At 40.6% G+C, this 25,259-nt stretch overlaps 1 protein-coding gene across 1 annotated transcript in view; it reads left to right on the top strand.

Moving 5' to 3' along the window:
• Positions 1-24,016, top strand: part of Alpk1 (alpha kinase 1) — a 155,883-nt gene extending 131,867 nt beyond the window's left edge. Inside the window, exons 6-14 of the mRNA XM_045144555.1 lie at positions 5,755-5,841; positions 7,023-7,099; positions 8,293-8,388; positions 10,531-10,635; positions 11,682-13,782; positions 16,363-16,516; positions 20,157-20,319; positions 21,658-21,844; positions 23,417-24,016. Of these exons, the coding sequence (XP_045000490.1) occupies positions 5,755-5,841; positions 7,023-7,099; positions 8,293-8,388; positions 10,531-10,635; positions 11,682-13,782; positions 16,363-16,516; positions 20,157-20,319; positions 21,658-21,844; positions 23,417-23,634 (3,188 nt within the window). The 3' untranslated portion in view covers positions 23,635-24,016. The remainder of the gene's footprint in view (positions 1-5,754; positions 5,842-7,022; positions 7,100-8,292; positions 8,389-10,530; positions 10,636-11,681; positions 13,783-16,362; positions 16,517-20,156; positions 20,320-21,657; positions 21,845-23,416) is intronic.
• Positions 24,017-25,259: the final 1,243 nt, after the last annotated feature.

Here is a 25,259-nt window from a genome sequence, read left to right as displayed (position 1 = left end):
GAGGTCAATAATGGCACTGTAGGAGAGACTTTAGGAACCTGAGAGGAGTTCTATGACTCTCAGCATTGTCATCTGCTAGGATAAGTCAAGGTCATGCTGACCAGGTGGCCCTCCCTCTTTTGGGAAGCCTGGAGGACTGATTTTCCTCATATGTGACTCTCCTGTTGCAGATACAATGACTTGGAATTAATTTCTGGGTCTCCACATCCTCTCTGATCAAGAAGATGGGTAACTTACCAGAGGCTAGAAGTTCAAGTGTCCCATCATCTCCTGTGGCCTTCTGACCCAGGAGCAGGAGCCAAAATATTGGTTATCCTTTTAACTTCAAAGTTTCCAATTGATTTTGGTTTCTACATATGGTTATTACTCACTCAGAGAGACTGTACATATCAGATTAGCAAAATAGTTTAAAAGGGTGCAGAACATATCTGGTTAGCAAAGCAGTTCTGGTTAGAGAATGACACAATAGTTTTAAATCATTCTGACTAATATTTAAGTTTAGTTGTCAGGTGACGATGTAAGCGGTATCTGGGACATGGAAAGCATACACATTTTACATTTTAAGTATCTGTCAGTTACAAGTTAGACAGAACATTTTAGTAGTCCTGCAAACAATATTTATCAATTATTATATCAATAACCTTAAGGCAATTGATTTAATCTAGAAATTTTATACCAGGAAAAAGACAAGACAGTATAAAAACTTAGCATCTTTGTTTGAAAATCACTTTGGCTAGTCTGTATATCAATGCAAGTTTCAATAACTCCCCAAACTGGAAGTAGAATAGCAATTTAAGATATAGGGCAGGAAACATCTTTTAAGTATCAGTATCTCTATAAGCAATGAACTTAAGATACCAGAAATAAGACAATTAATTTAACGAAATGTTGACTGAGACTGGTTATATATAGCTCAAGAATAAAATAACACTTGGTCATTGTTGAGTTACATTAGAGACAATATGACAGACACAAAGTAATTTCTTAAATAAGTACTTTTTACCAATGAACAATTTTTAAGGCTTAACTAAAGAAATATTTATTACTGTTATATGAAACTTAGACAAACAATGTTAACATAGTCTGTATTTTCATGTTTTAAGTATCAATATCTCTATAAGCAATAAGCAATAAGATACCAGAAATGAGACAATTAATTAAGTGAGACTGATTGTTGAAGGCATTGAGGAATTACATCTTAAATCATGACATAACTTTTAGAATTTTCTTTTACTGTTTGCCATAAAGTAAATAGTTTTCAAGTGTGTGACAGATAAATACTGTTTAATGTTTCAAATGTGGTCTATTTACCTTATAAAATAGGGGGAAAAGAGTAAATAATTCCTCTGTGAGATTTTTTTTTGAGGCAGGGTTTTAGATATAATAATCAGGAGAGAATTGAATATTAATGAGTCAATTTTAACCTTAAAATTTAGTTAAAAGGTTGACAAATAGAGGAACCTAGTTAACTTGGTTGGGCACTCTAAATTCAGTCTTTCATAACCATTATTATGACCAGATTAACATCAGTGAGTTAAACTTAAGTTAAACCTGAATACCATAGCAACCTTCTACCAGTCAGGGCCATACTTTGATAGTCCAATGTAAGCCTTAGGGCAATAGTCATTTTCTATCTCAAGAAGTCTGTAATGTGATTAAGTACTTTTTTTTTAACCTTCCATTTAAGCTTACTCATAGCTTCATCTACATACTTTACTCATACTTCATCTGCATACTTTTACTTTAGAATCTATGTAACCACTCTGTAACACTCTTTTTCATTAAATATTTAACATTCAACATTTAAAGTTTTCTCTCCAGTTTATCTTCTTTAGTCAGTTCATCCCATAATTATCAACAAAAACTTTTATGGTTCTTACCATAAGACTTTTAATATGACCATTTTATTCAGAAAGCCTTTTGAAATAACCTTTTTAAATAAAGAGTAGATCAGATTTGACTTATGCTATCTACCCAAAATAAACATAGAGATTTTGGAACTTTGTTTCTTATAATTTTTCTGAAACACATTTAAAAAATATATGAAAGCAGGGCTGGAGAGATTGCTTAGTGGTTAAGGCACATGCCTACAAAGCCTAAGGACCCTAGTTCACTTCTCCAGGTCCCACATAAGCCAGATGCACATGGTGGCACATGCATCTGGAGTTCATTTGCAGTGGCTAGAGGCCCTGGCTTGCCCATTCTCTCTCTCCCCCTCTCTTTGTCTCAAATAAATAAATAAATAAATAAAAATTTTTTAAATATGAAAGCAGATTTGAACATTATTAGAAAGTTTAGAAAATATTTCTACAAATTTACTATCATGTACTTCTAAATTTAAATATAAATCTTGAGACTATTGTCTATTAATAGTTCCATAGAAGCATGGAAAAATAAAGTAAATGTAAAACAGTTACAAATTTCTTATATGAAGTCCCCATCTGTTTACAGTGACTTGGCATTCATTCATCATCATGCTGGGGCCAGCATCCTGAGATTCCCTGTGCTTGCAGCCCCCTGGCTCTGCAAGGCAGGGAAGCTAAGAAAGGGCTTTTATTTTTTCTTCTTTCTAAATTCCAGGGAGAGTTTTGGACTTTCCTTAAGGCTATAGGCTGCTTTCTGATCCTGCCATTTTGTAAATCTCTAATAGCAGAAGAATCTTACTTTTTTTTTTTTTTTTTTTGCCTATGTTCTTAATTACTTTTAGTGTTCCTACTGGGGGACACCCAATAGTAAAAATTGGCTATGCCTTCTATTACAGTGGGATTGGTGGAAAACATCCCCACAATGAAATGGTACTGCTCAGAACAGAAATCATTCTGAGTCTTAGGGCTATGAGCCCCATACACACACACACACACACACACACACACACATTTTAAGAACACTTTTCATATAGACTCTATATAAGCATTTCTCCTTCGCATATTCATTCATTCAGAAGTTATACATTCCTATTTTAAATTTCTATTCTATTTACAACTCTGGAGACTAAAATAAAACCTTGTCAATAGGCAGGGCATCAGGAGAGCTGAGGGAGCTGGAGGAGCAGTTGGGGCAAGGTGGCTAGAAGGACCTGGTGAGAAAAGCAGACCAGAGAGAAGGCCATGCATGCAGAGTGAAAAATAGGGTATTTTGGAATGGCAGAAGTTGTTTAAATCAATGAGAATTTAGAAATCAAAAGTACCATTGTCAGGCCCTTTGGACCCATTGTCCAGCTTATGGATGTGGTCAAATAAAGTTTCAGAGAAAGATAAGATGTCATCCAACAGTCATAGAGGCTTTACATTCTTAAGGAGACAAGGAAAGGGCAAAACAAGGGTGAGAGAAAAATAAACCAGAGCTTAAGCTGGGTTTACACAGAACACCAGTATGACCCCCTGGCCCATTAGGGTGAATGGGGCCTGCACCTCCCACATGGGCAGAGGCTGGACAGGTCACAACTGTCAGCTTTTTAGCCTGTTAGTGGGCAAGGAAGGCAACTGTGCTCCCTATGGCAAAAGCAGCTGGCTATGGAAAATGAAATAAGATTGTAGTGGAAGATGATAGCTCAGAAGGGAGAGGGAGAGGAGGAAGAGAGGGGGTGTCCTGAGATGGTAACTAAACCAAAAGGTGCCCCTCAGGATGCATTAGACCAGAGTGAGACCCAAGGTGTAGGGAGTAGGTCTTTCTCAAGACCTAGGGTTGGGGCCTAGCAGCCGAGGGGTATAGCCTGACATGCTGGCATAGCTTCCACAAGGAGGGATGAAACCCAAGAGCAGGCCAACCTGAGAGGGACACTTACCAAGAAGGAGGGAGGAGACAGACAAGGGAAGACCGGTGAGGCTGAATTACCAGGCAGGGATCGTCCAAAGCCTTCACAGGGTTAAATGGCAGCTTGGTTGTCTGGTCAGGGGAGAAGAGGTCTGGTCACCCAAGAAGGCAGCCAGAAGCCTTCCTATCTGAGTCAAGGCACCAGATGTAAGGTTCCGGAGTGACCAAGACCACAGAGACCACTCTGCCAGAAGCCTTCCTATCTGAGTCAAGGCACCAGATGTAAGGTTCCGGAGTGACCAAGACCACAGAGACCACTCTGAGGCAAAGATGGAAGCTTTTATTCAGGAAAAACATGACCTATCAGGACTAACTCTCAAGAGCAGTGCAGTCAACTTTGAGATTACAGATAGTGGGCTATATAGAGTTCTTCAGTTGGGGGAAGGTGAGGAAGGGAAATAGTTAGGGTGTGAGACCAGAAAAGTGACCAGGTGACCTGAGAGATAAGGGGTCAGGAAACCTAGACCTGGGGCATTGTTAGGCAAGGTAGGGGTAATGGCTGGGTGATTCCTTGAGGAATGTAGATGACCAGCTTCCTTACGTCTCTGCCGCCATCCTGCTGTGACTCCATTTTGTCCTGACCTAACACGAAGAACATTACAAGCAGGGGTACAGTGGGTACGGACGTGAGAAGCAGATCCCAGGAAGTGGAACAATGAGTACAGATGTGAAAAGCACATCCCAGGCAGGGGTGCAGTGAGTCCACATGTGAAAAGAGGATCACAGGAGGGGTACAAGGAATGCAAATGGGAAAAGCGGGTAACATACGGAGTACAGTTACTACACATGTGATAAGGTGATTACAGAAAGGGGTACAGATGTGAGAAGTGGATCCCAGGTGGAGGTGCAGTGAGTACAACTGTGAAGACGGGATCACACACAGGGGCACAGTGAGGACAGGTGTGCGAGGAGCCCAGGCAGGGTACAATAAGTACAGATGTGAGAAGGGGATCACAGGCAGGAATACAGGGAGTACAGTGTGTAGAGAGGATCACAAGCAGAGGTACGGTTTGTCCGGATGTGAGAAGAGTATAACAGGGTGGGTACAGTGAGTACAGGTGTCAGGGGAGTGTCTCAGGCAGGCATACAGTGTGGACCAATCTGATAAGAGGACAACAGGCAGATGCACTGTGAGCCCAGATGTGCGAAGGGGATCACAGGCAGGAGTAGAAGGAGAGCAGATGTGAGAAGAGGGTTATAGGCAGGTGTAAAGTGATACAGAAATGAAAAGGAGAGAGTCACAGGCAGAAGTGCAGGGTGAACAGATCTGAGAAGGCCGTTCCAGGAAGGTTTACAGTGAGAACAGATGTGAGGAGGTGGTCATAGGCAGGGGTAAAGCGAGCACAGAGGTGAGAAGAGGGTAAGAGCCATGGGTGCAGTGATAACAGATGTGAGAAGACAATCCTAGGCAGTAAGTAACAATGTGGAAAGAGGATCACAGGAAGGGGACGAGGAGTACAGATGCAAATAGGGGATAACAGGCAGGGGTATTGTTACTACAGGTATGAGAAGAGGATCACAGGAAGGGGTACAGCGAGTTCGGATGTAACAACGGGAAAAGAGGCAGGGGTTAAGTGAGAACAGATGTGAGGAGGGGAAGCCAGGCAGGAGGACAGTGAGGATAGATGGGAGAAGAGGATCCCAGGCTGGGGTTCAATGAGTCCAAATGTGAAGACAGGATCCTGGCAGGTGTACAGTGAGTATACATGCACTAATAAGAGACCCAAATAAGCCAGTGGAGACAAAGCACCTTTGGTAAGGTAACTGGTGACATAGCAGAATCCAGCTCCTGTGGACCCTCGATGATTAGACCTAATTCTGAATCTAATTGGGGGTGCACTCTCTCAAATCCTAAAGATTTTTAAAGAAAAGAGATTTATTTTACCAGGCCATTTCCTTAATAACTCTAGGCAATTCTTTTCTTTCCTTCTTTTATTGTAGGTACCTGGCTGTATAGAAATGAAAGTGACAGGACTCTGGTGCAGTCAGTGTGTATACAGATCAGAGGGCAAATTCTACAGAAGTTGGGTAATGATGCCAATCATGCACTCCTCCCAAGATTCATGTATGAAATCTTGCTGCAAGATTTCCTGTGGGGTTGTCTTATTGCATCTAGATAAAATACTCAAACCTCAGTTCCCTTAGTTCCTTTACTGAAAAGAAAATGACATTTGAAATCCTAGTATGTGAGCTGGTACAGTGGTACACACCTGTGCAGCCTTCCCTGGACACTGAGGCAGGAGGACTGCTTGAGTCAGGACTTTGAAACTAGTCTGGCAACAAAGTGAGACTCCATGTAAAAAAAAAAAAAAAAATCTTAAAGCCAGCCAGTTAATTTTCTTATCTAAATTTTTCTGCAGAAATTTAGAAACCAATAGTGATGCAATTTTATGGGCCTTGAAGTCTTTATGATCCCTCAAAATGGTTATAATATGCCTAGTGTGGCAATGCATATTTTTAATCCCAGCACTCAGGAGGCAGAGGTAGGAGGATCACTGTGAGTCTGAGGTCACCCTGAGACTACATAATGAATTCCAGGTCAGCCTGAGCTAGAGTAAGACACTACCTCAAAAAAAAAAAAAAAAAAAAGGCTACAATAAAATATTGAAGTGTTTTTGTAAGATTTAATAAAAATTTTATTGTAACATGTTCTAAGCTTGATCAAACTTGAAAAAGTTAATAAATTACATTAAAAGTCCTATAAGTTTTATGAATATTAATATTAATAAAAAATGTTCTACTGAGTTTTGTTAGAGAAATTTGCAGTGATGTATTGTGATTCTGTTCAGCAGGGCATCATATAATATGTGACACCTTATTCTGAATGCCATAGCAATTTATTCTTTACATGAAGTATTCATGAATTTTTCAAGTCAAGTTTATGAATCCTAATTATACTTTCAAGTGTAAACTAAAGAAGTTGAAGTTTTTCAACAGAATATGGGAATAATCATTCATGGAAATAACTATATATAATGAACATAACATATTTTAGATACAAAATATGTTATTCTTACCGTTTCCCAATAAAATGGAAAGATTATCTATGTTAAATGAACAGGAAAACTAAATTTCCTTATCAGTTTAATCTAGTCAAGGTTTCATAAGAGGATCCAATAACTCTTCCTATTGTATTAGTATTCAAGGGGACTTTCTAACATGAAAGCATGGGTACTCACAGTCTCCCCATGTCTCCTTTTCTTTTTCAGGCATGTGGTATGAAGCAGCAGAGTTGATTTGGGCCTCAATTATTGGCTACTTGACACTCCCCCATCCAGATAAAAAGGTTGGTTTTTTTTTTTCTGATGATTTCTTTTTTCTTTCTTTCATTTGTCTTGGAATTATTCTCCTTATGACATGCATTTGTCTATTTCATCTGTCCTGTCTTTATTCTACATGACTGTAGGGCCAGGAACAACTTTCTTCTCTGTCTTGCCCACAGTTAGACTCTTGTATATGTCTAGTCTCTGCAATCACTTGTAACTACCTATTTATATATTTACTCCGCTATAAGCATTTCTCTATCACACATTTAGCCGTGACAGAATTCCATGGAAAAATTGAGATAGCCAATATAAATTGTTTTCCTTGAATTGAGTGGGCAAAATCTCGAATTATTTATTTACGTGGCATTTTTAAGAAACGGTGACGCAGACCTTGTTTTCCTACTTGATAATTTCATTCTGTGGGATTTTGTGGGAATATCCTCTTCAGTGTCTAGGGTTATTTCTTTCATCTCCTGGAGCTGCTGATACTCCATTTATAAAACATGTAGAAAGTGAGTGATATAAGATCACTTTCTCTTGGACCATTACTTAGGCCTAACTGGATAGACAAGTTAGTACTGTCCAGTGAAACCCAACCAAGAAGGAGCCATGTTTGCAGCTGGCCCTTAGGCCTTATATGGTATTTTTTTTAAAGCCTGGTATGTAGTAGTTACTTTCCTGTTGCTGAGACAAAGCACCTGACCAGAAGTAGCAGAGGGAAGGAAACATTCATCTTGGCTTACAGATTTGAGGGGAAATTTCATCATGGTAAGGAAAGCATGACAGAGAAGCCAGCCAGGACATCACAACTTGTCACATCAGCTGGGAAGAAAGCAATAAGAGTGAGCTAGCTAGGAATCACATCATCAAAGCGCAGGAAGAAAATGTCTGACTGACCAGGCTATGAACACCAATGGGGCTAGACTCATAAGTTACAAGTACTATCCCCAGGAATATACCTCCTCCAACAAGGTTCCATCACCTAGAGGCCCCACAGCTTTTTAACCAAATATTTGAAACACAGGAGCTTATGGGGGACATTTCATTCAAACCAGCACATGGGATGACAGTTCAAACATATATTCAGTGTCAGTCACAGTAACAATAATAGACAAATGGTTCATATGGAGGGATAATCATTGCCTTTAGACCAGGATATGGGAGACTACTCAGCTCTGCATACCTGTCTGACTTGTTTGTGTTTTCCTTACAGGGTATTTCTACATCACTGGGTATACTGGCAGACATCTTTGTTTCCATGAGCAAAATAGATTATGAAAAGTTTAAAAACAACCCACAGATTGACTTGGTAATTATCATTTGTCAAAAGCAAGGTTCAGGGGCATCACCTGGACAACCATTGATACTATTCTTGGTGTTGGTTAGTCAGTCTCTTTCCCAGGAGAGCAGGATTGTAGAGCGTGGTCTCTCCTCCTAGAATAAAGAGAACAGCTTCCATGGTACACTGTTCACTTTGCCAACACAGCCCCTAGCAGGAAGCACATACACAAAGGGCCCTCATAAAAGTTCAGATGGGGCTGGAGAGATAGCTCAGAGGTCAAAGGCACTTGCTTGCAAAGCCTAATGACCTAATGACTGGTTTCAATTCCACAGTACCCACATAAAAGCAGATACACAAAGTGGTGTATGCATTTGGAGTTCCTTTGCATTGGAAGCAGGAGGCCCTGGTGTTCCCGTTCACTCTCTCTCTCTCCCCAACAAAAAAATAAATAAATAAATAATTCTTTTAAAGTTCAGGTGAATGAATGAATATCATCAAAGTTATTTTGAATCCCCTTTATTTTCTTCCCAATTGTCACAAAATTCACTATCTTGGGTCATCTTTGCAATAAATGATAAATTATAAACCCATCCCTGTATGTTCAAATCAGAGAATGAAGCACAAGCATTTTTTCCATGCTCTTATCTTTAATAATAATAAATGCTAATTTTTACATACTACATTACAGCCAAAAATGTGTATCAGCCTTATGAGATTAGTATAACAGAATGTATTATTTTAGAGAAAAATTAACTGATGTCCAGAGACACTAATAACCTCTAAAGTTTATACATCTAGTGAGAGAGGGAGTGGGTAGGGACGTGGGGGACCAAACTCAGCCTTCAAATGTCCTGAGGCTTTAGCAGAGAGATTCAGCTTTCTCTAGGCAGCACTAAAATGGAGAGTTATTATCATTTATACTGCTTTTTTATTAAATTCCCCAAATGACAATAATAACCATATTAGATACTAATTAACATAAGTAAAGAACACAGACAACCTGCTGTTAGTAACCTGTGTCTTAGTAATATGTTGTATTTTCTGTCAGATTAAACCAGAATAAAGGCTGTGCCTCCTGTTCAGTGAGATTGTCCTGAAAGACTTTATAGTTGCAACCTTCCTTCCCCCTGTGGACCTCACTAATCCCTTCTTCACTTAAGTTTTCTACAGAATGTTTATCACTGTCTCAAATTGTATTCATTTTATTTCCTCCACCCAACAGAAAATAAGATCATTACAGGCTCACAGTCCACTGTCTCCCTGAGTCTGGAAGAGTGTCTGACCCATGAGGATACTCAATATATTTTTCTTTTGTTTTAACAATTTTTTTATCTATTTCAGAGAGAGAGGGAGGCAGATAGATGGAGCAAGAATGGGCATGCCAGGACCTCTAGCCATTGCAAATGAGCTTCAGACACATGCGTGACTTTGTGCAGCTGGGTTACGTGAGCACTGGGGATCGAATCTGGGTTCCTTAGGCTTCACAGGCAAGCACCTTCACCACTAGGCCATCTCTCCGGCCCTCAATATCTTTTCCTAGAATGAGTGAATGCTCGTTGCCATAAAATCATAACAATTCCCTTGCCAAGAACAATACAGAAACGATCAATTTGTCTGGCTGCAAAATGAGCAGTTTCTTGTTTTTTTTTTTAATTTTTATTTATTTATTAGAGGGGGGGAAGAAAGGGGGGGGAGAACGAGCGTATCAGGGCCTCAAGCCACTGCAAACAAACTCCAGACACATAAGCCACCATGTGCATCTGCCTTACGTGGAACCTGGACAATCAAACCTGGGTCCTTGGGCTTTGTAGGCATGTGCATTAACTGCTAAGCCATCTCTACAGCCCAAAATAAGGAAGTTTCTATGCACAAAGACCTGCCACCATTTTCTACTGAAACTCATTTGATTTACATTGCCAGGCAGGCTTTGTAAACTTTTGCAAATACTAGACCCTCTCTGGGCTATGGGTGTAGGATAAGGGTGTGAGGTGCTAGGAGAAAAGACAGTCAGTGCTCTGGGGTCTTTATATCTACCATTGTTCTGGCAGGTTTGTGGTGAGAAGAAAAGGAATACTCTTAGAATCTTGAAAGAAAAGCAAAGGAATGTCTCAGCCTGACTTGCTAATGGATAACTAATTACAGTCCACTCTCCATCCTGTGTTTTCACAGAGCTTGCTCAAGGAGTTTGACCACCATTTGCTGTCAGCCGCAGAAGCCTGTAAGCTGGCAGCTGCCTTCAGTGCCTACACACCTCTGTTCGTGCTCACGGCTATGGTAAACAGAGTGCAGGCCCTTGGGGTGCCTCTCCCCTGGTATTCTCCCATGCAGCCAGTGGAAGGGAAAGGCTTACCCTCCAAGTAGGTGCTGTACCTCACTGTTGGTAAACCTAAAAAGGCTCCACATGTGCAAAGGTGCTCTCAGTAAAAGTGGGCATGTCCCCTTTTTATCCCAAGTGGCCCATTACTTAGAGATGGTATCTCCAACCTTCCATACAACCGTGTCTACCCCTTGAATCAACACCCTCCCAAACACACCCAGAGGTGTGCTTTAATAATTTCCAAGGAGCATCTCAATCCAATCAAATTGTCAGTAAAGATTAACCTAAAACTGGGCGCACGCGTCTGGAGTTCGTTTGCAGAGGCTGGAGGCCCTGGCGCGCCCATTCTCTCTCTCCCTCTATCTGTCTTTATCTCTGTGTCTGTCACTCTCAAATAAATAAATAAATAAATAATTAAAAAAAAAAAAGATTAACCTAAAACTAACAGTGGCAATGTGCACAAATCTACCATGTAATCAAAAGGTAGGATGGTAGGCAAAGCTGATTTCTGACCCTTCTCTACCAGCTAAGGGCTGGCATCTCCAATCTTCCTGATTCACCAGAAGACTTGGGTCCTTAATTCAGGGCTTGGAAATTTTCCTCAGAATATCTGAGGCATGTCTGTATTTTCTTACGATATTTTAAATGATTATCTTATAATAATTAAAAAAGTCTGTCCTGACTCGTTTCCAGGTTCCAACTCGATGTCTGATTTTTCTTTTTTTTTTTTTTAATATTTTTTTGTTCGTTTTTTTATTTATTTATCTGAGAGTGACAGACACAGAGAGAAAGACAGATAGAGGGAGAGAGAGAGAATGGGCGCGCCAGGGCTTCCAGCCTCTGCAAACGAACTCCAGACGCCTGCGCCCCCTTGTGCATCTGGCTAACGTGGGACCTGGGGAACCGAGCCTCGAACCGGGGTCCTTAGACTTCACAGGCAAGCGCTTAACTGCTAAGCCATCTCTCCAGCCCTGTCTGATTTTTCATTTGGTATTTTCCACAGAACATCCGTGGCACATGCTTACTGTCCTATAGCAGTTCCAACGACTGTCCTCCAGAGATGAAAACTCCTTATCTGTGTGAGGCCAAAGAGGCTTTTGAGATCGGCCTCCTGACCAGGGGAGCCGGCGAGCCCGTGGGCGGGAAGCAGGAGCTGCACAGCTTGCTGAAGGCGGCCTTCGGGCTCGCCACGGCGCAGCGCAGGCTCGGCGGGGACCCCGAGGCCGGCGCGGCCGCTCAGCTCTGCGCCCACGCTCTGCGGAAGCTCTACGCCTTCGGCTCGGCCCGCACTAGCCAGGGCAGAGAAGCGCTGGCGCAGGAAATCATGTCTGCTGTCCACCAGGTGAAGGAACGCTTGCAGGTTCAAAGCTTCCCCAAATCAGATGACAGGTCCTACGTTCCAGAGAGCTTCAAGGGCAGACTGGATAAACCCATCTCACGTGGGCAAGTGGACTTCCAGAAAATCCTTGAAGCCTGTTCCCAGCACCATAGTTCGGTGTGCGAGTTTTATGAAAGCACGTGTAGCGACAACAAAGGTAAACAGAAAGGCACAAAATCAAGACTCTGTATCACCACTCTAAAAACAGAGACAAACACCATGGATACTGTGAGTACCACTCAAGAGAAACCATGCTCCCGGGAGAGCAGGCTAGCTTCCTCCCACCTGGCTAAGAAGAGTCCGGAGGAGCCCGCGAGGATGGGAGGGAGGAACTGGGTCCCTTCTGCTGCATTTCGAGTTTCCCTGGATCAGGATGGAGAGACGGAGACTGAGCCGCCCAGCCACAGCAATCTCACAGCAGATGTTCCGAGTAAGTCTCTGAGTGACAGCCAGAGCTCCAGTAGTTGGAGCAAGTTCTCAGGGCTCAGTTCTTCTACAAGCTGGGAGGAAGTGAATGGTCATGTTGAAGAGAGGTCAGCCAGAGCTCACTGTAATGGAGAGTATCTGGTGGACACTCAGTGTTCAACTGCCTTGTCAGAGGAGCTGGAGAACAGCAAGGAAGGTCATGGTAGCTCTCTCCAGGCAACCAAGGACCACAGCTTCGAGTCTTCCCAAAGTCAGTTGTACAGACACATGCCCTTGCCAGCCACCCCTTCTCTTCACACAGCAACGGCTCACTTGGCTGCTGGTGCGGGACTGTTAGAAGGAGCTTGGGAAGCTACTGAGGAAGTCAAAGATGGAAGACCTGGAAATGAATCAACTCAGTCCAGCTTCTCATGTACTTTCGCTTCTTGGTCTTCACCTGGTTCTGGGAGGTTCAAAGACATGGCCAAATATCCTTTAGCCCAAGAAGAAGACAAATTTGAAATAATTGATGATTTTCTAGAAACCAGTTGTGTCGTTAAAGACTGTCATGGGGGAAAGAAAGGGAAAGATCTCCAGGAAAGATTCACAGGCCCAGCACCTACAGATAGTCCTTCCCGGACAGACCCAGAAGGAGAAACAGCAGAAGGCACAGAAGATGAGCCCTCACACTCTCCTGTAGTCATGGGAGACTCAGGGAGCACCAGTTCCATGTTGGCATGTAGAGCTTTCACTTATCAAAGGCCTGTTCAAAAGCTTGACTCAGGAAAGACTAGCAGTTCCGTCCAAGACCAAGATGTTGACTTTGATGCCTCTACAGTAGAAAAACAAAGCCAACTGTCTGACAGCACACATGTCTACTCCACTGGCAGATATGGCTGTCCTGGACCAGGTGCCCTAAAGCAGCTACCAAGTCACAGGGCCAAGGTGCCCAGTTCATCCATAAATCCTGATAATCCCTTCCCTGGCCCCAGTGAGGATTGCACCACAACAGAGGAAGGAAACGCATCAGAAAGTAGGCTAAACTGCAGCCAGAACTCCAGCTCCTCCCCACTGTGGTGGCTGAGATCGTCTGCATTTTCCAGTGGTTCTTCTGAGGGGGAAAGCTCATGGTCCCTTCTGAATTCCAGAGGAAGTTCTTTCATCTCATTACCAGGAAAGACCAGGCAGGAGATCCTTGAGGCTCGCACCCTAAAGCCTGATGATTTTGCAAAACTCTTGGCGGGAGTAAGACATGACTGGCTACTTCAGAGGCTGGAGAATACAGGAATTTTTAAACCCACTCAACTCCAACAAGCCCACAGTAAGTACAGCCTCTTAAGCTGGTAGCATCAAGCCTCAGGAAGCCTCTGTTCTGGGCACTCTGAAGAGCTTTATTTTGAAGACTCTGAAGATCATGAAACATGTTTTGTAAGCTCATGGAGAAATAAAATCTTCACAGTCCTTCACTTTTTTGTGTGAGTGGCTATAAAAACTAGACTGGCTCATACTACCTTACATATTGGAGGAGAGGATACATGGGACAGAAAGGGAGACAGGAATCTCATAGTACTTTGGTGTAGCCATCATCAGAGTTTAGAACAGCTCTAAACGAGGTATACACCTTTAGACCTGGCACTCGGAGGCTGAAGCAGGAGGATTGCTATGAGTTTCAGGGCAGCCTGTGGCTACTGAGATCCAGATCAGCCTTCCTTAAAAACTAACAACAACAAACAACCCCTCTTGGTATAAAACCATCTGGTTAGCATTGATCCTCTTCTCTTTACTAGAGACTCGAGTCTAACCTAGTTAACAATCCTCCTTGGGTTTAAGAACTTTCACATATCCACCTAGGTAGTTTCTTGATAACCAAAGGATTGATCAGGCACCTCATTGTCTTTCTTTGGGTTACTTTAAGAAGACACCTAATTGAGCAGCTTATAAACAACATACATTTATTTCTCATAGTTCTGAAGGCTTAGAAGTTCAAGATCAAGATGTGTGCCATTTGAATGTCATGTATGAGTCCTCATTTTAGTTCATTAACAGTGCCTTTGTCTATCTTCCCATCATGGAAGGGGTTGGGGGCGTCATTTATGAATCCACATCCTCATGTCTCAAAACATTCACCTCTTAAGGGACTTAAAGCTTCAGCATATGAATCTTAAATGTCTTCCCAGTATATATAACCTCTGTTGGAATGAGAAATTAACCATTGCATAGTGTACCTCAGAAGAAACTATGTGGATTTCTAAGCAGTAAGTAGTTCTTATTCTTGGTGTCCATGAGAATAGCCGGTTATGTTGTTTTGTGTGGGTTTTTTTGTTGTTGTTTGTTTTTTGGCTTGTAGGGTGTCACTCTAGCCTAGACTGACCTGGAATTCACAATGTAGTCTCAGGGTGGCCTCAAACTCACAGCAGTCCTCCTACCTCTGCCTCCTGAGTGCTAGGATTAAAGGTGTGTGCCACCATGCCGGGCTCCCCTGATGATATTTTTAGAACAGCCATTGCTTTATCCCAGAGACCTCCCATCTCATAGGCCTGAAATATGGATGGATTCACCAGTACCTTTAGAAACTTTATAGTTCAAAGTACTCCAATGTTTTGTCTACCACACTGAAGTCAGCGTAAAATGTAGTTGAACTGTCACCGTGAAAATCACTTTTCTGTTAATAGGTTTTCCCTGTGAGATGCTAAATTTTACGATCACATTTCTTAGAGTTTATTACTTTCCCTATTGTCATTTGGTATTATAGCATGCCAATTTACGCATGAATAGTCATGATGGCAGAAGAAATAAGACCCAGTTTTACAGAAACACAGTAAGTTATGCACTCCTTCTTTTCTTCATCCTCAGATTCATCACTGTCCTTAAGTGTGGGCAACAGCTCAGCTCACTGCCCATTTCCAGCCCTAGTCACCATCTCCACGAGCACAGCCATCCTTTTCACACACCTACTGTTTAATTAAACATTTGACTCCACATTTTCTACTCATTTCTGCATTATCACAACCCAGATATGTCTTTATTCACTGAATTTTAATTTGGACACCAGATGATCTTAGAGTCCATGTTGGTCTTTTTCTTTGAAGAAATGCTTCTTTGCTATGAAGTTTTCTTTCTTTAAGATGGAGAGAGCCCATACTTTTCTCTCTGTTTTGTTTTTCAATAGAGTTTTAATCTTTGTATAGTAGCTACATTTTCTCAATTAATTCCTGGGGTTTCCCAACTCAAAACAATTCAGAGAAAGTAAAGGTGCACTTGAATACCCAAATATCTGTCATTTCCAGGACTTATCAGATAAAATTATTTCACTTATTTCTGTGTGACCTGCCAAAGATGATAGACTTGACTTTCTTGTGAGCCTAGATTGTAAGAAGTTGCTTTGAGGTTTTGCTCTTTAATAGCCTTTATTTTCAACCTCTTTCATAAAGAAGCTCTCTTCTTATCTTGGTCCTTTGTAATTCCAAACATGAATCAAAAAGTTGTTTTTCATTAGGCTGGAGAGATGGCTTAGTGGCTAAGGCACTTGTCTGCAAAGCCTAAGGACCCAGGTTCAATTCCCTAGTGCTCACATAAGCCAGATGCACAAGGTAATGCATGCATCTGGAGTTCCTTTGCAGTGGCTAGAGGCCCTGCCATGCCCATATTCTCTCTCTCTCTCTCTCTCTCTCTCTCTCTCTCTCTCTCTCTCTCTCTATCTATCTATCTATTTGTTTCAAATGAATAAGTAAATAAATTGTTCTTCATTATCATTTATATAGTATTACATTTTCATTGTATTTAATAGGGACCATAAAAAATACAAAACTATGGTAAACTATATTAAAAACTGACCTTTCCAAATATTCTGCATCATCTACGATTTGCAACAACCTCTTTAAAATAAGCTTCTTATTTCCAGATGCCCTTTTGCTGAAATATTCCAAAAAGTCTGAGCTGTGGACAGCCCAGGAAACTATTGTGTATTTGGGGGACTACCTGAAGGTGAAGAAGAAAGGCAAGCAGAGGAATGCATTTTGGGTCCACTATCTTCATCAAGAGGAAACTCTGGGGAGGTATTCTGGCAAAACATCTTCCCTTTGCTTAGGTAGTCATTCATAAGAGGGATGAGAAAAATGGCCAAAGTATATATTTTCAGATCTCTACTCCTCTGCCATTTCATCATGAGTGACAGTTTCCACATTGTACAGCAAATCCATGTCCTATGAGCACCTGAATGGTCTATATACAAGCTCTGAAATCCACCAGGGAAACATTTTTCTTCATTGTACAGTCAAGAGCAGCAGAGTTCTTAGCCATATGGTAGACCAGAGGGCCTACATGAGGCACAAAAAAAATCTAAGGCCAAGGATGAGGTATGCCCAGCATACAAGTTTGGGATGGTGCAAGGTGAGGGAGCTACGCTGTCAGTGAAGGGAGTTTACAGACCGTTTATGTAAAACAGGGACTCAGAATGGTTACCTCCCAACAGAGAGATTATCTCTACAAACTCTACCCCACTGAAGTAAATGTTCCATAGTTTTCTTTCTATTTGTGCTTCATGAAAAGTTTAAAAACTACTTTAAGCCAGGCATGGAGGCACACGCCTTACTCCCAGCACTGGGGAGGCAGAGATAGGAGAATCACCATGAGTTTGAGGCCACCCTGAGACTACATAGTGAGATCCAGATCAGCCTGAGCTAGAGCAAGACCCTACCTCAAAAAAAAAAAAAAAACCCTTTGAAAAATTAGTAATACGCTCATTAGCCTCACAGAACTCATGAGGACTGATTTTTAGTAATATATGTATGTATGTATGTATTTATATATATGTGTGTGTCATATATGTAGGTATATATAAATATATACACATATGTGTGTAAGTGTGTGTGTGTGTATGTATGTATGTATGTATATGTCTTTGGAGGTAGGATCTTGCTGTAGCCCAGGATAACCTGGAATTTGCTATGTAGTCTCAGACTGGCCTCAAACTCACAGCAGTATTCCTACCTCAGCCTCCTGAGTGGTGGGAATAAAAGTGTGCACCACCATGCCTAAATTACAGCACTGTATATTTTAAAACTGCTTATGAAAAGACCTTTGGAACTAGGACTGTATTCTGGGAGAGTTATATGAAGGTTGTATTTATGCAGACACAGAGTAAGGAAATCTATACACCTGGGGAATGGCCTAGAATAAATGTTTCCTTGGTTTCTTCAGAGGGAACATGACTCTACTAGCTTTTTAATCTTGGAATTCTGTGCTCCAGAACTTTGATAAAATAAGTTTAATTTGTGTACTTTGTTTCATCATCCCTAGAAAGCAAATGTGCTGGGACATATCACAGGAGGCTCTGAAATGAGTCGTACACTGAGAGTAAGAGTCATGGAGAATGGAGTGGGAGGGCTCAACAGACATCTGATCAAAAAATGATAACAGTATTTGAATTGTCAAAAGATCAGTCTTCAGGGCTGGAGTGATGGCTTAGCGGTTAAGGTGTTTGCCTGCAAAGGCAAAGGATGTCAGTTCAATTCCCCAGGACCCACGTAAGCCATATGCACAAGGTTTGCAGTGGCTGGAGACCCCAGCATGCCCATTCTCTCCCCTGCCCACTTTCTCTCTCTCTCTTATCTCTTTCTCTGTGCCACTTTCTTGTTCTCTCAAATAAATAAAAATTTAATAAATAAAACATTATTTAAAAAGATCAGTGTTCAGTATAGGAATCACAGTGAATCTAAACAAGGTATAAATGGAAATGGGGCAGAAACAGAAAAGATGAAAGGAAAGGAGGGAGGGAAAGAAGGGAGAGAAGAGGAGAAGAGAAGAGAGGAGAGGAGAGGAGAGGAGAGGAGAGGAGAGGAGAGGAGAGGAGAGGAGAGGAGAGGAAAGGAAGTAGAGAACATAATAGTCAAACTTCAGTCTTCCAAGGATAGAGTAACAAACTTACAAGCAATTATCAAATCAAAACAAAACAGTTTACATACAAAGGAATGTCAATTAGACAGCCAATTTCTCAGTAGCAAAGACAGAAATGGAAGACATGTACTTGAAAATACCTCTAATGTAAAGTAAAATTAAAACATTTGCAGATTAAAATGAAACAAGAATTTGAAACTAACAAATCCTTGCTAGGAAAAAAAAAATAGTATCAAATGAAAGAAGGAATAGCTCTGTGTCAGTGATAATCCACACCTGAGCTGGAGGTCCTCAGCAGAATGTTCTGGAAATGCTTCAGTACTGGCCCTTTTGGTAGATACTTCTGACCTCATTCAACAAAATCAGAACTCTACATCAGCTCAAATGCCCAGCAGAACTGCCTTCCGCCCTGGGATGTCACTTTGAGGACAAGTACTCTCTGTGGTCACATAGGCTCCACTTGCACAGCCTCAACTCTCAGGTTTCCTTTCTGATCCTCAGAGTCAAAGTGGACCAAAACAGAGCCTCCTTGGAATCTGTTACATATTAGATTCAGAAGTATCTTGAGAGGGTCTGCTCTCATTGAGCCCTCTGACTGAAAATTCCCTCTGACTTAGGTAACTCTAGGCACACATGAAATTAATCATAAATTTATACTAACTTAAGGCAAGTATTTATTACAGTAATGTATTATACTGTGATGACTCTTTTGTCTAATCATTTGCTATTTTGTATTTTCTCTCTTCAATTATACTATAAGCCCTTGAAATATACATACATATTTTCTTCAACACCCTCAGTTCTAGCATAGTATTATGCCATAAGAGTGTTTGTAGAAAAGAAGTATTCATAGGGCTGGTGAAATGCCTCAGTGCTTACAGGTGCTTGTTTGCCAGCCAGGGTCCAATTCCCCAGCACCCATGTAAAGCCAGATGCAAAGTGGCACATATATTTGAATCTCAATGTGCCTTTGACAATGAAGGACAGAGCTACAAATCCAGTGCTAGGCCAGCTAGTCTGATGTTTGTTTGCAGTTTGGCAGTTCATTTGGAGAGACTATGTCCCAAAGGAGGAGGAGTAGAGACACCTCCAAGTTGTCCCCTGACCTCCACATAAGCACCATAGCATGTATATCCATACACACACACACACACACACACACACACACACACACACACACACACACAAAGAAAAATGATTTTCTAAGCTGGGTGTGGTGCACACACCTTTAATCCCAGCACTTTGGAGGCAGAGATAGGAGTATCATGTGAGTTTGATGCCACCCTGAGATTACATAGTGAGTTCCAGTTCAGCCTGAGCGAAAGTGAAACCCTACCTCAAAAAAAAAAAAAAAAAGATATTCTAAAGAAAATAAGCACTTACAGGGGAACAAAATAATCATACAGGGAAGGGAGAGATAAATGCATCATATTGATTAATTGGTGTATGTAAGTACATACTACAGGTAATAAAGCATCTGCCCCCAAGTCTATGTGCACTGCATCATACCATTCTGGCCCACTTGGCTTACCAAAAAGCCTGGAGAACAGTTACACTGAGTGGACCCTTTCCCTCTAGAATCAGTAGCATTCTTGGTCAGCTAGAATGGGGTGTACTATATTGTACAGGTCACTCTTAACAAAACTGCTTGTATTGGAAGTGAAGATAACTGATATTGACTGAATAAGGGAGATAAAATAGCTATCAAACATTATTACATATCTCTTTATCTCCTGTCTTTTACTCTATCACAAAGAAGCTCAGTTTTGCACTGTGTCTTGTGGGTTCTATCATTCACAGATATGTTGGAAAAGAATATAAAGAGCAGAAGGGGCTCCGGCACCACTTCACTGATGTGGAGCGGCAGATGACTGCACAATACTATGTGACAGAGTTTAACAAGCGACTATATGAGCAAAAGATTCCAACACAGATCTTCTACATCCCATCCAGAATATTACTGGTAAAATACTTAAAAGTAAAAATCACATTAATTTACCAGAGTATAAATAAATTTCAAATTAGATATGTAACTGCCTATCTCCAAGATTGGTTTCATAAGATCCCAATAAAGTCAGTTCTCAGGCTCTCTGACCTGCTTTATATTCTGAAAAAGATGTGAGAACATGATCATTCTGAGAGACATTTGAATATCAGTTGATCTTGACATCTGGTAAAGTTAGCATTCCTAGCAAAGGGGGTGTTTTTGTTGTTGTTGTTGGGTTTTTTTGTTGTTTGTTGTTTGTTTTTGTTTTTCAAGATAGCTCAGGCTGACCTGGAATTCACTGTGTAGTCTCAGGGTAGCTTTGAACTCACTGCAATCCTACCTCTGCCTCCTGAGTGCTGGGACTAAAGGTGTGTGCCACAATGCCCAGCTGTGTTTGGGGTTTTTTTTTTTTTTGTATTGGCTCTTTACTTTCATAGACAGAAGGGACCCTAAAGGTTCTACCTAGTGAAAATAATACCTTCAACATAATGCACAAATCCCTTGTTTTGTCTCTGCTTTCCCCTTTTCTTTTCAGCCAAGTGATAGTAAGCTGTAACTTAACTACATTTAATAAGATAAGATAGTTATTATCTTTTTACTTTCAAATAATTCTAATGGTTTGAAAGTTCTTAGATTCATTCAATCTATCTTCTCCTTTGTCTAGGTTACAGCTTAGGCTTCTGGGGCATTGAGACAAGCCTCTCCATTAAATATTTATTATTAAAACTTTAGAGAGGGATCGATAAAGGCAATATCCCTAGGAAGTTTTTTCTTCTTTGGATCAAAAGTAGCCACCTTAGATCCTTCTGCATTCACACTAGCAATGATTTTTGCCCACTGTCCAGAACTTTATGGCTCATTTTTATTATTCATAATAATCCTTATCATCTACTTTCCCCCTTCATCCTCATGCTAACTTATAACACCACAAAGCCAACGAATCACACAGAAATGTATGAAACTCCATCTACATGACTGGCAGGCTAGGCCAATGCCAGGAAATATGTGGCCTAATTATTAAGTGATAAACTTAATATAGAGATAATAATAACTTTAGGTTGTTATATGCTACATATAATTCTATATGTAGCATGTAATATATTGTAATTTTCATGTATTTTTTTCATTTAACCATTTTAACAAAACTAAAGTATAGTTAGTAGTAGTTTAGCACCCACCTTACCAACAAAGAAAGTGAATGTCTAGAGTGACAAACTCTTAAGTGCAAGCCCAAGTCCAAAAAGCCCAAGTCTTTCAAACTCTAGAAGCCATGACCTTAACCATAATGCATGCTACCCCATCTCTAATTTTCAGATTTTGGAAGGCAAGATAATAAAGGGATGTATCAGTGTGGAACCTTATATACTGGGAGAATTTGTAAAGTTATCAAATAACACAAAAGTGGTCAAAACAGAATACAAAGCCACAGAATATGGACTGGCTTATGGCCACTTCTCTTATGAGTTTTCTAATCATAGAGACATTGTGGTTGATTTACAAGGTATGTAAAACAGTTTTCCATTTTGTATATTGCTTGTATATAAATTTGAGATTTTGTAAATGACACCAGTAATGCCATTTCTTAGATTGTTCTGTGTAGCAGCCACTGTTTGGAATAAAATTAATTTGTTTCAGTACATGTAGCAAATGCTTCCTGAAGGAAAACACTGTCTTAAATTTCTACAGGTGACTTAGGTATCACATGATTAGAGAGGACATCTGGCTCATATTCTCTTGGGAAAATCCACAACACCTTCTTTTTCTTCACTTAAATGGATGTCACTTTCTTATGTTCTTCTTTCCCATGCCAAAATCCTGTTTCTACTTTTTATTTCTCATCAACTATTTATGCTTATTAAAAGTTTTATACTGGGAATTGCAAAGATGGCTCAGTGGTTAAAGGCACCTGCATACAACATCTGCCATTCCAGGTTCATTTCCCAAGCCAACCACGTAAGCCACACGCAAAAACTGGTGAGAGTATTTGGTGCTCATTTGCAACAGCAAAAGGTCCAAGCACACCTTTATATGCACACATGTACAAACACTTTTAAAAAGTGTGACACTATATTCCATAATTGGGATCATGTATGCTTAAATTTGAGTTCTTATAAAATCTGTCTTTATATTTTGTTTTTTCATGGTGTAAGTTATATTAGTATAATTCATATTTGTGATTATTCTATATTTAATTTACATGGCAAATGAAATTTATTATAATTGCTGCTTTTTGGTTTGTTTTTCTTGTAACTCTTTCTAACAGAGACTCCATGCTGCCCTCAAGCCTCTCTCCTTGCTGTACAGCATGTCACTGTCACATTGCATACTTCACTGATTCACAGTTCATTCATCTGTTCCTCTTCCCAAGAATGTTTGCTCAATAAGTACAGAAGCTTTGATTACCTTATGCACTGCAGTATTCTCAGTGTTTTGTACAGTGTTTATCTTTAGTGAACACCTGTGGATTCAGAAGATGAATATAAGTATGAGTAAGGAAAAAGAAGCTTCCCAACTATGAAGGAAATACCCAATATTGTGAATTTATTAACCATTCTTCATGCACTTTATTGCCATGTAATTTGCTGAAAATTCGTGACTTGGATATGTCGTATGTGACAACTGTAATTACACAGTATTTAATCCTTCTTAAACTAGTAATTGGAATATGCAACTCAATTTCCTTAGCAGTAACTTACTAAATATGAACCACAGGCTGGCTTAAGCTTAAAAGTGTTTAGTTAAGGGGCTAGAAAAATGGCTCAACAGTTAAAGGCACCTGCTTACAAAGCCTGATGGCCTGAATTCGATTCCCCAGTACCCATGTAAAAAGCCAGATGCACTAAGCAGTATATACATCTGGAATTCATTTGCAGGGTCAAGAGGCTCTGGCACTCTCATTCTCATTCTTTCCTTCTCTTTCTCCCTTTCACACACTCTCTCCTCTCTCTCTCTCTCAAAAAAATAAATAAATAAATAAAAATATCTAGTTAAGAATTGTGGTATATATTTTGTCTTCCCTAAAATGCTTGACATTTCTAGAAGTTAATGCGCAGATGTGTTTATTCTCTTTTAGGCTGGGTGACTGGTAATGGAAAAGGGCTCATCTACCTCACAGATCCTCAGATTCACTCTATTGATCAGAAAGGCATCACTACTAATTTTGGAAAGAAGGGGATTTTTTACTTCTTCAATAATCAACATGCAAGCTGTAATGAGATATGTCATCGTCTCTCTTTGACTAGACCTTTAATTGAGACACCAAGTAAAACAGACCATGGGTTGGCCATATGACAGACCTTCCTGCTCACCAATGTCAGGAGTCCCCTCCTTCCAGGCTGTGACAACCTTATACTCACCAGTGTCACTTTTTCCCACCTTCCAGGCACACAGAACATGGAATGAGCTGATTCTGGGAGCTCAGGTGGCCATAGGCTAATTCTGGCCAATGATTTGTAAGAGGAATTGACCAGTTTCAATTTCAGTCTGTACTTGATTGCCAGGACAGGATCCTGCAGTGTCTCTTTCCCTCTGCCACAGTCCAAGAACATGCCAGGAGGTGAAGTCACAATGGTAAAGGGTTCCAACCAACTGACAATGGAAGCAAAGCTCTGCTGAGAAATAAACTTTTGTCTTTAAACTGCTGAGATTTGGGAAATTTTTTTGTCACTAACTAGCAAGACCAATAAATACTATTGATGGTTTTCTCCACTGATTTGTGAGTTCTTTGTATACTAAAACATGTAAGCCTTTCTGATATGAATTCCACTTTTTTTTGGGGGGGGGTTGACATTTGTCTTTAAATAAAATTTATCCATTCAGAATTTTTTAACATCGTTAAATCCATCAATCTTTATTTTATGGTTATGTGTGATTCTCAGATTCTTTTCCTGTGCTCTGAGGGTTTCTTTTTTAAGTATTTAAATTACTTATTTGAATGTGTGTGTGTGTATTTGTGTGTGTGTTTATATGGGTATGGGCATGTCAGGATCTTGGCCACTGCAAGTACATGCCAGGTGCTTGTGCCACATATTGCATCTGGCTTTATGTGGTTGCTGGGGTATTGAACCCAGCCCAGCAGGCTTTGCAAGCAAGTTCCCTTAACCACTAAACCATTTCTCTAGTTCCCTGAGTTTATTTGTTTTCCCATGTTTTCTTCTAGTATACTTGCATTTGAATTTGGGAAAGGTATGATGAAAAACCGCTATGTTTTTATGGGACCACATTCCCCCCCTTTCCCTGCATGGAACTTCTTCACACAGGACTAGCAGTGGCAGTGCTATGCTCTAGTAGAAGTACATAGAAGGACTGACAAGGTGAAACACTATTCCCTTTCTGAAGTCACTTTCAGGAGACCACGACTGATACTCACTCTCCTACCTTCACTGTTCCCTCTAAGTTTACTTTAGTCTTAACTCTTCCTGGAGGAAGTCTGCATGGCTGACCTGGTGTGGGACTTGAACTGACATAGATGAAGAGACTTAAATATTGTTAATGCACTCCTTAATTTGAGGTTTCCAGATCAATCTCTTCCCAACCACAGTTAGGATAAGGGAGACCCATTCTGGTCCCTGGCTATAGTAAGCATGGTCACTGGTTTCCCCAGCTTCCATCTCTCTGGACCTACCCCCATGTTCATAATGAAGCCATAGGACCCCATGTGTTCTCAACACACACATAAGATGAAAGGGTTACTTGAATCCCAAATACTTCTAAGAAGTGACTATGACACAAAAATTTTCCCCTTAGCCCAACCAGAACTTTCGTAAAACTATGCTTTAGCCTGAGACTCTTTCTACCCAGTCGTCGTTTCTTTACCCTGTTCTGTCATTGCTGCTGGAGCTGTTTCCTAGTCATCTTACCTGCTCTTATCCCCTCCTGTTGATGCTTTGCATTCATTTCCTGTAGCAAATATTTTA

The sequence above is a fragment of the Jaculus jaculus genome, chromosome 2 (genome assembly GCF_020740685.1).
Source record: "Jaculus jaculus isolate mJacJac1 chromosome 2, mJacJac1.mat.Y.cur, whole genome shotgun sequence".
NCBI classification, from domain to species: domain Eukaryota; kingdom Metazoa; phylum Chordata; class Mammalia; order Rodentia; family Dipodidae; genus Jaculus; species Jaculus jaculus.
The sequence above is the reverse complement of the archived record's forward strand: the minus strand, read 5'-3'. Positions and strand labels throughout refer to the sequence as shown.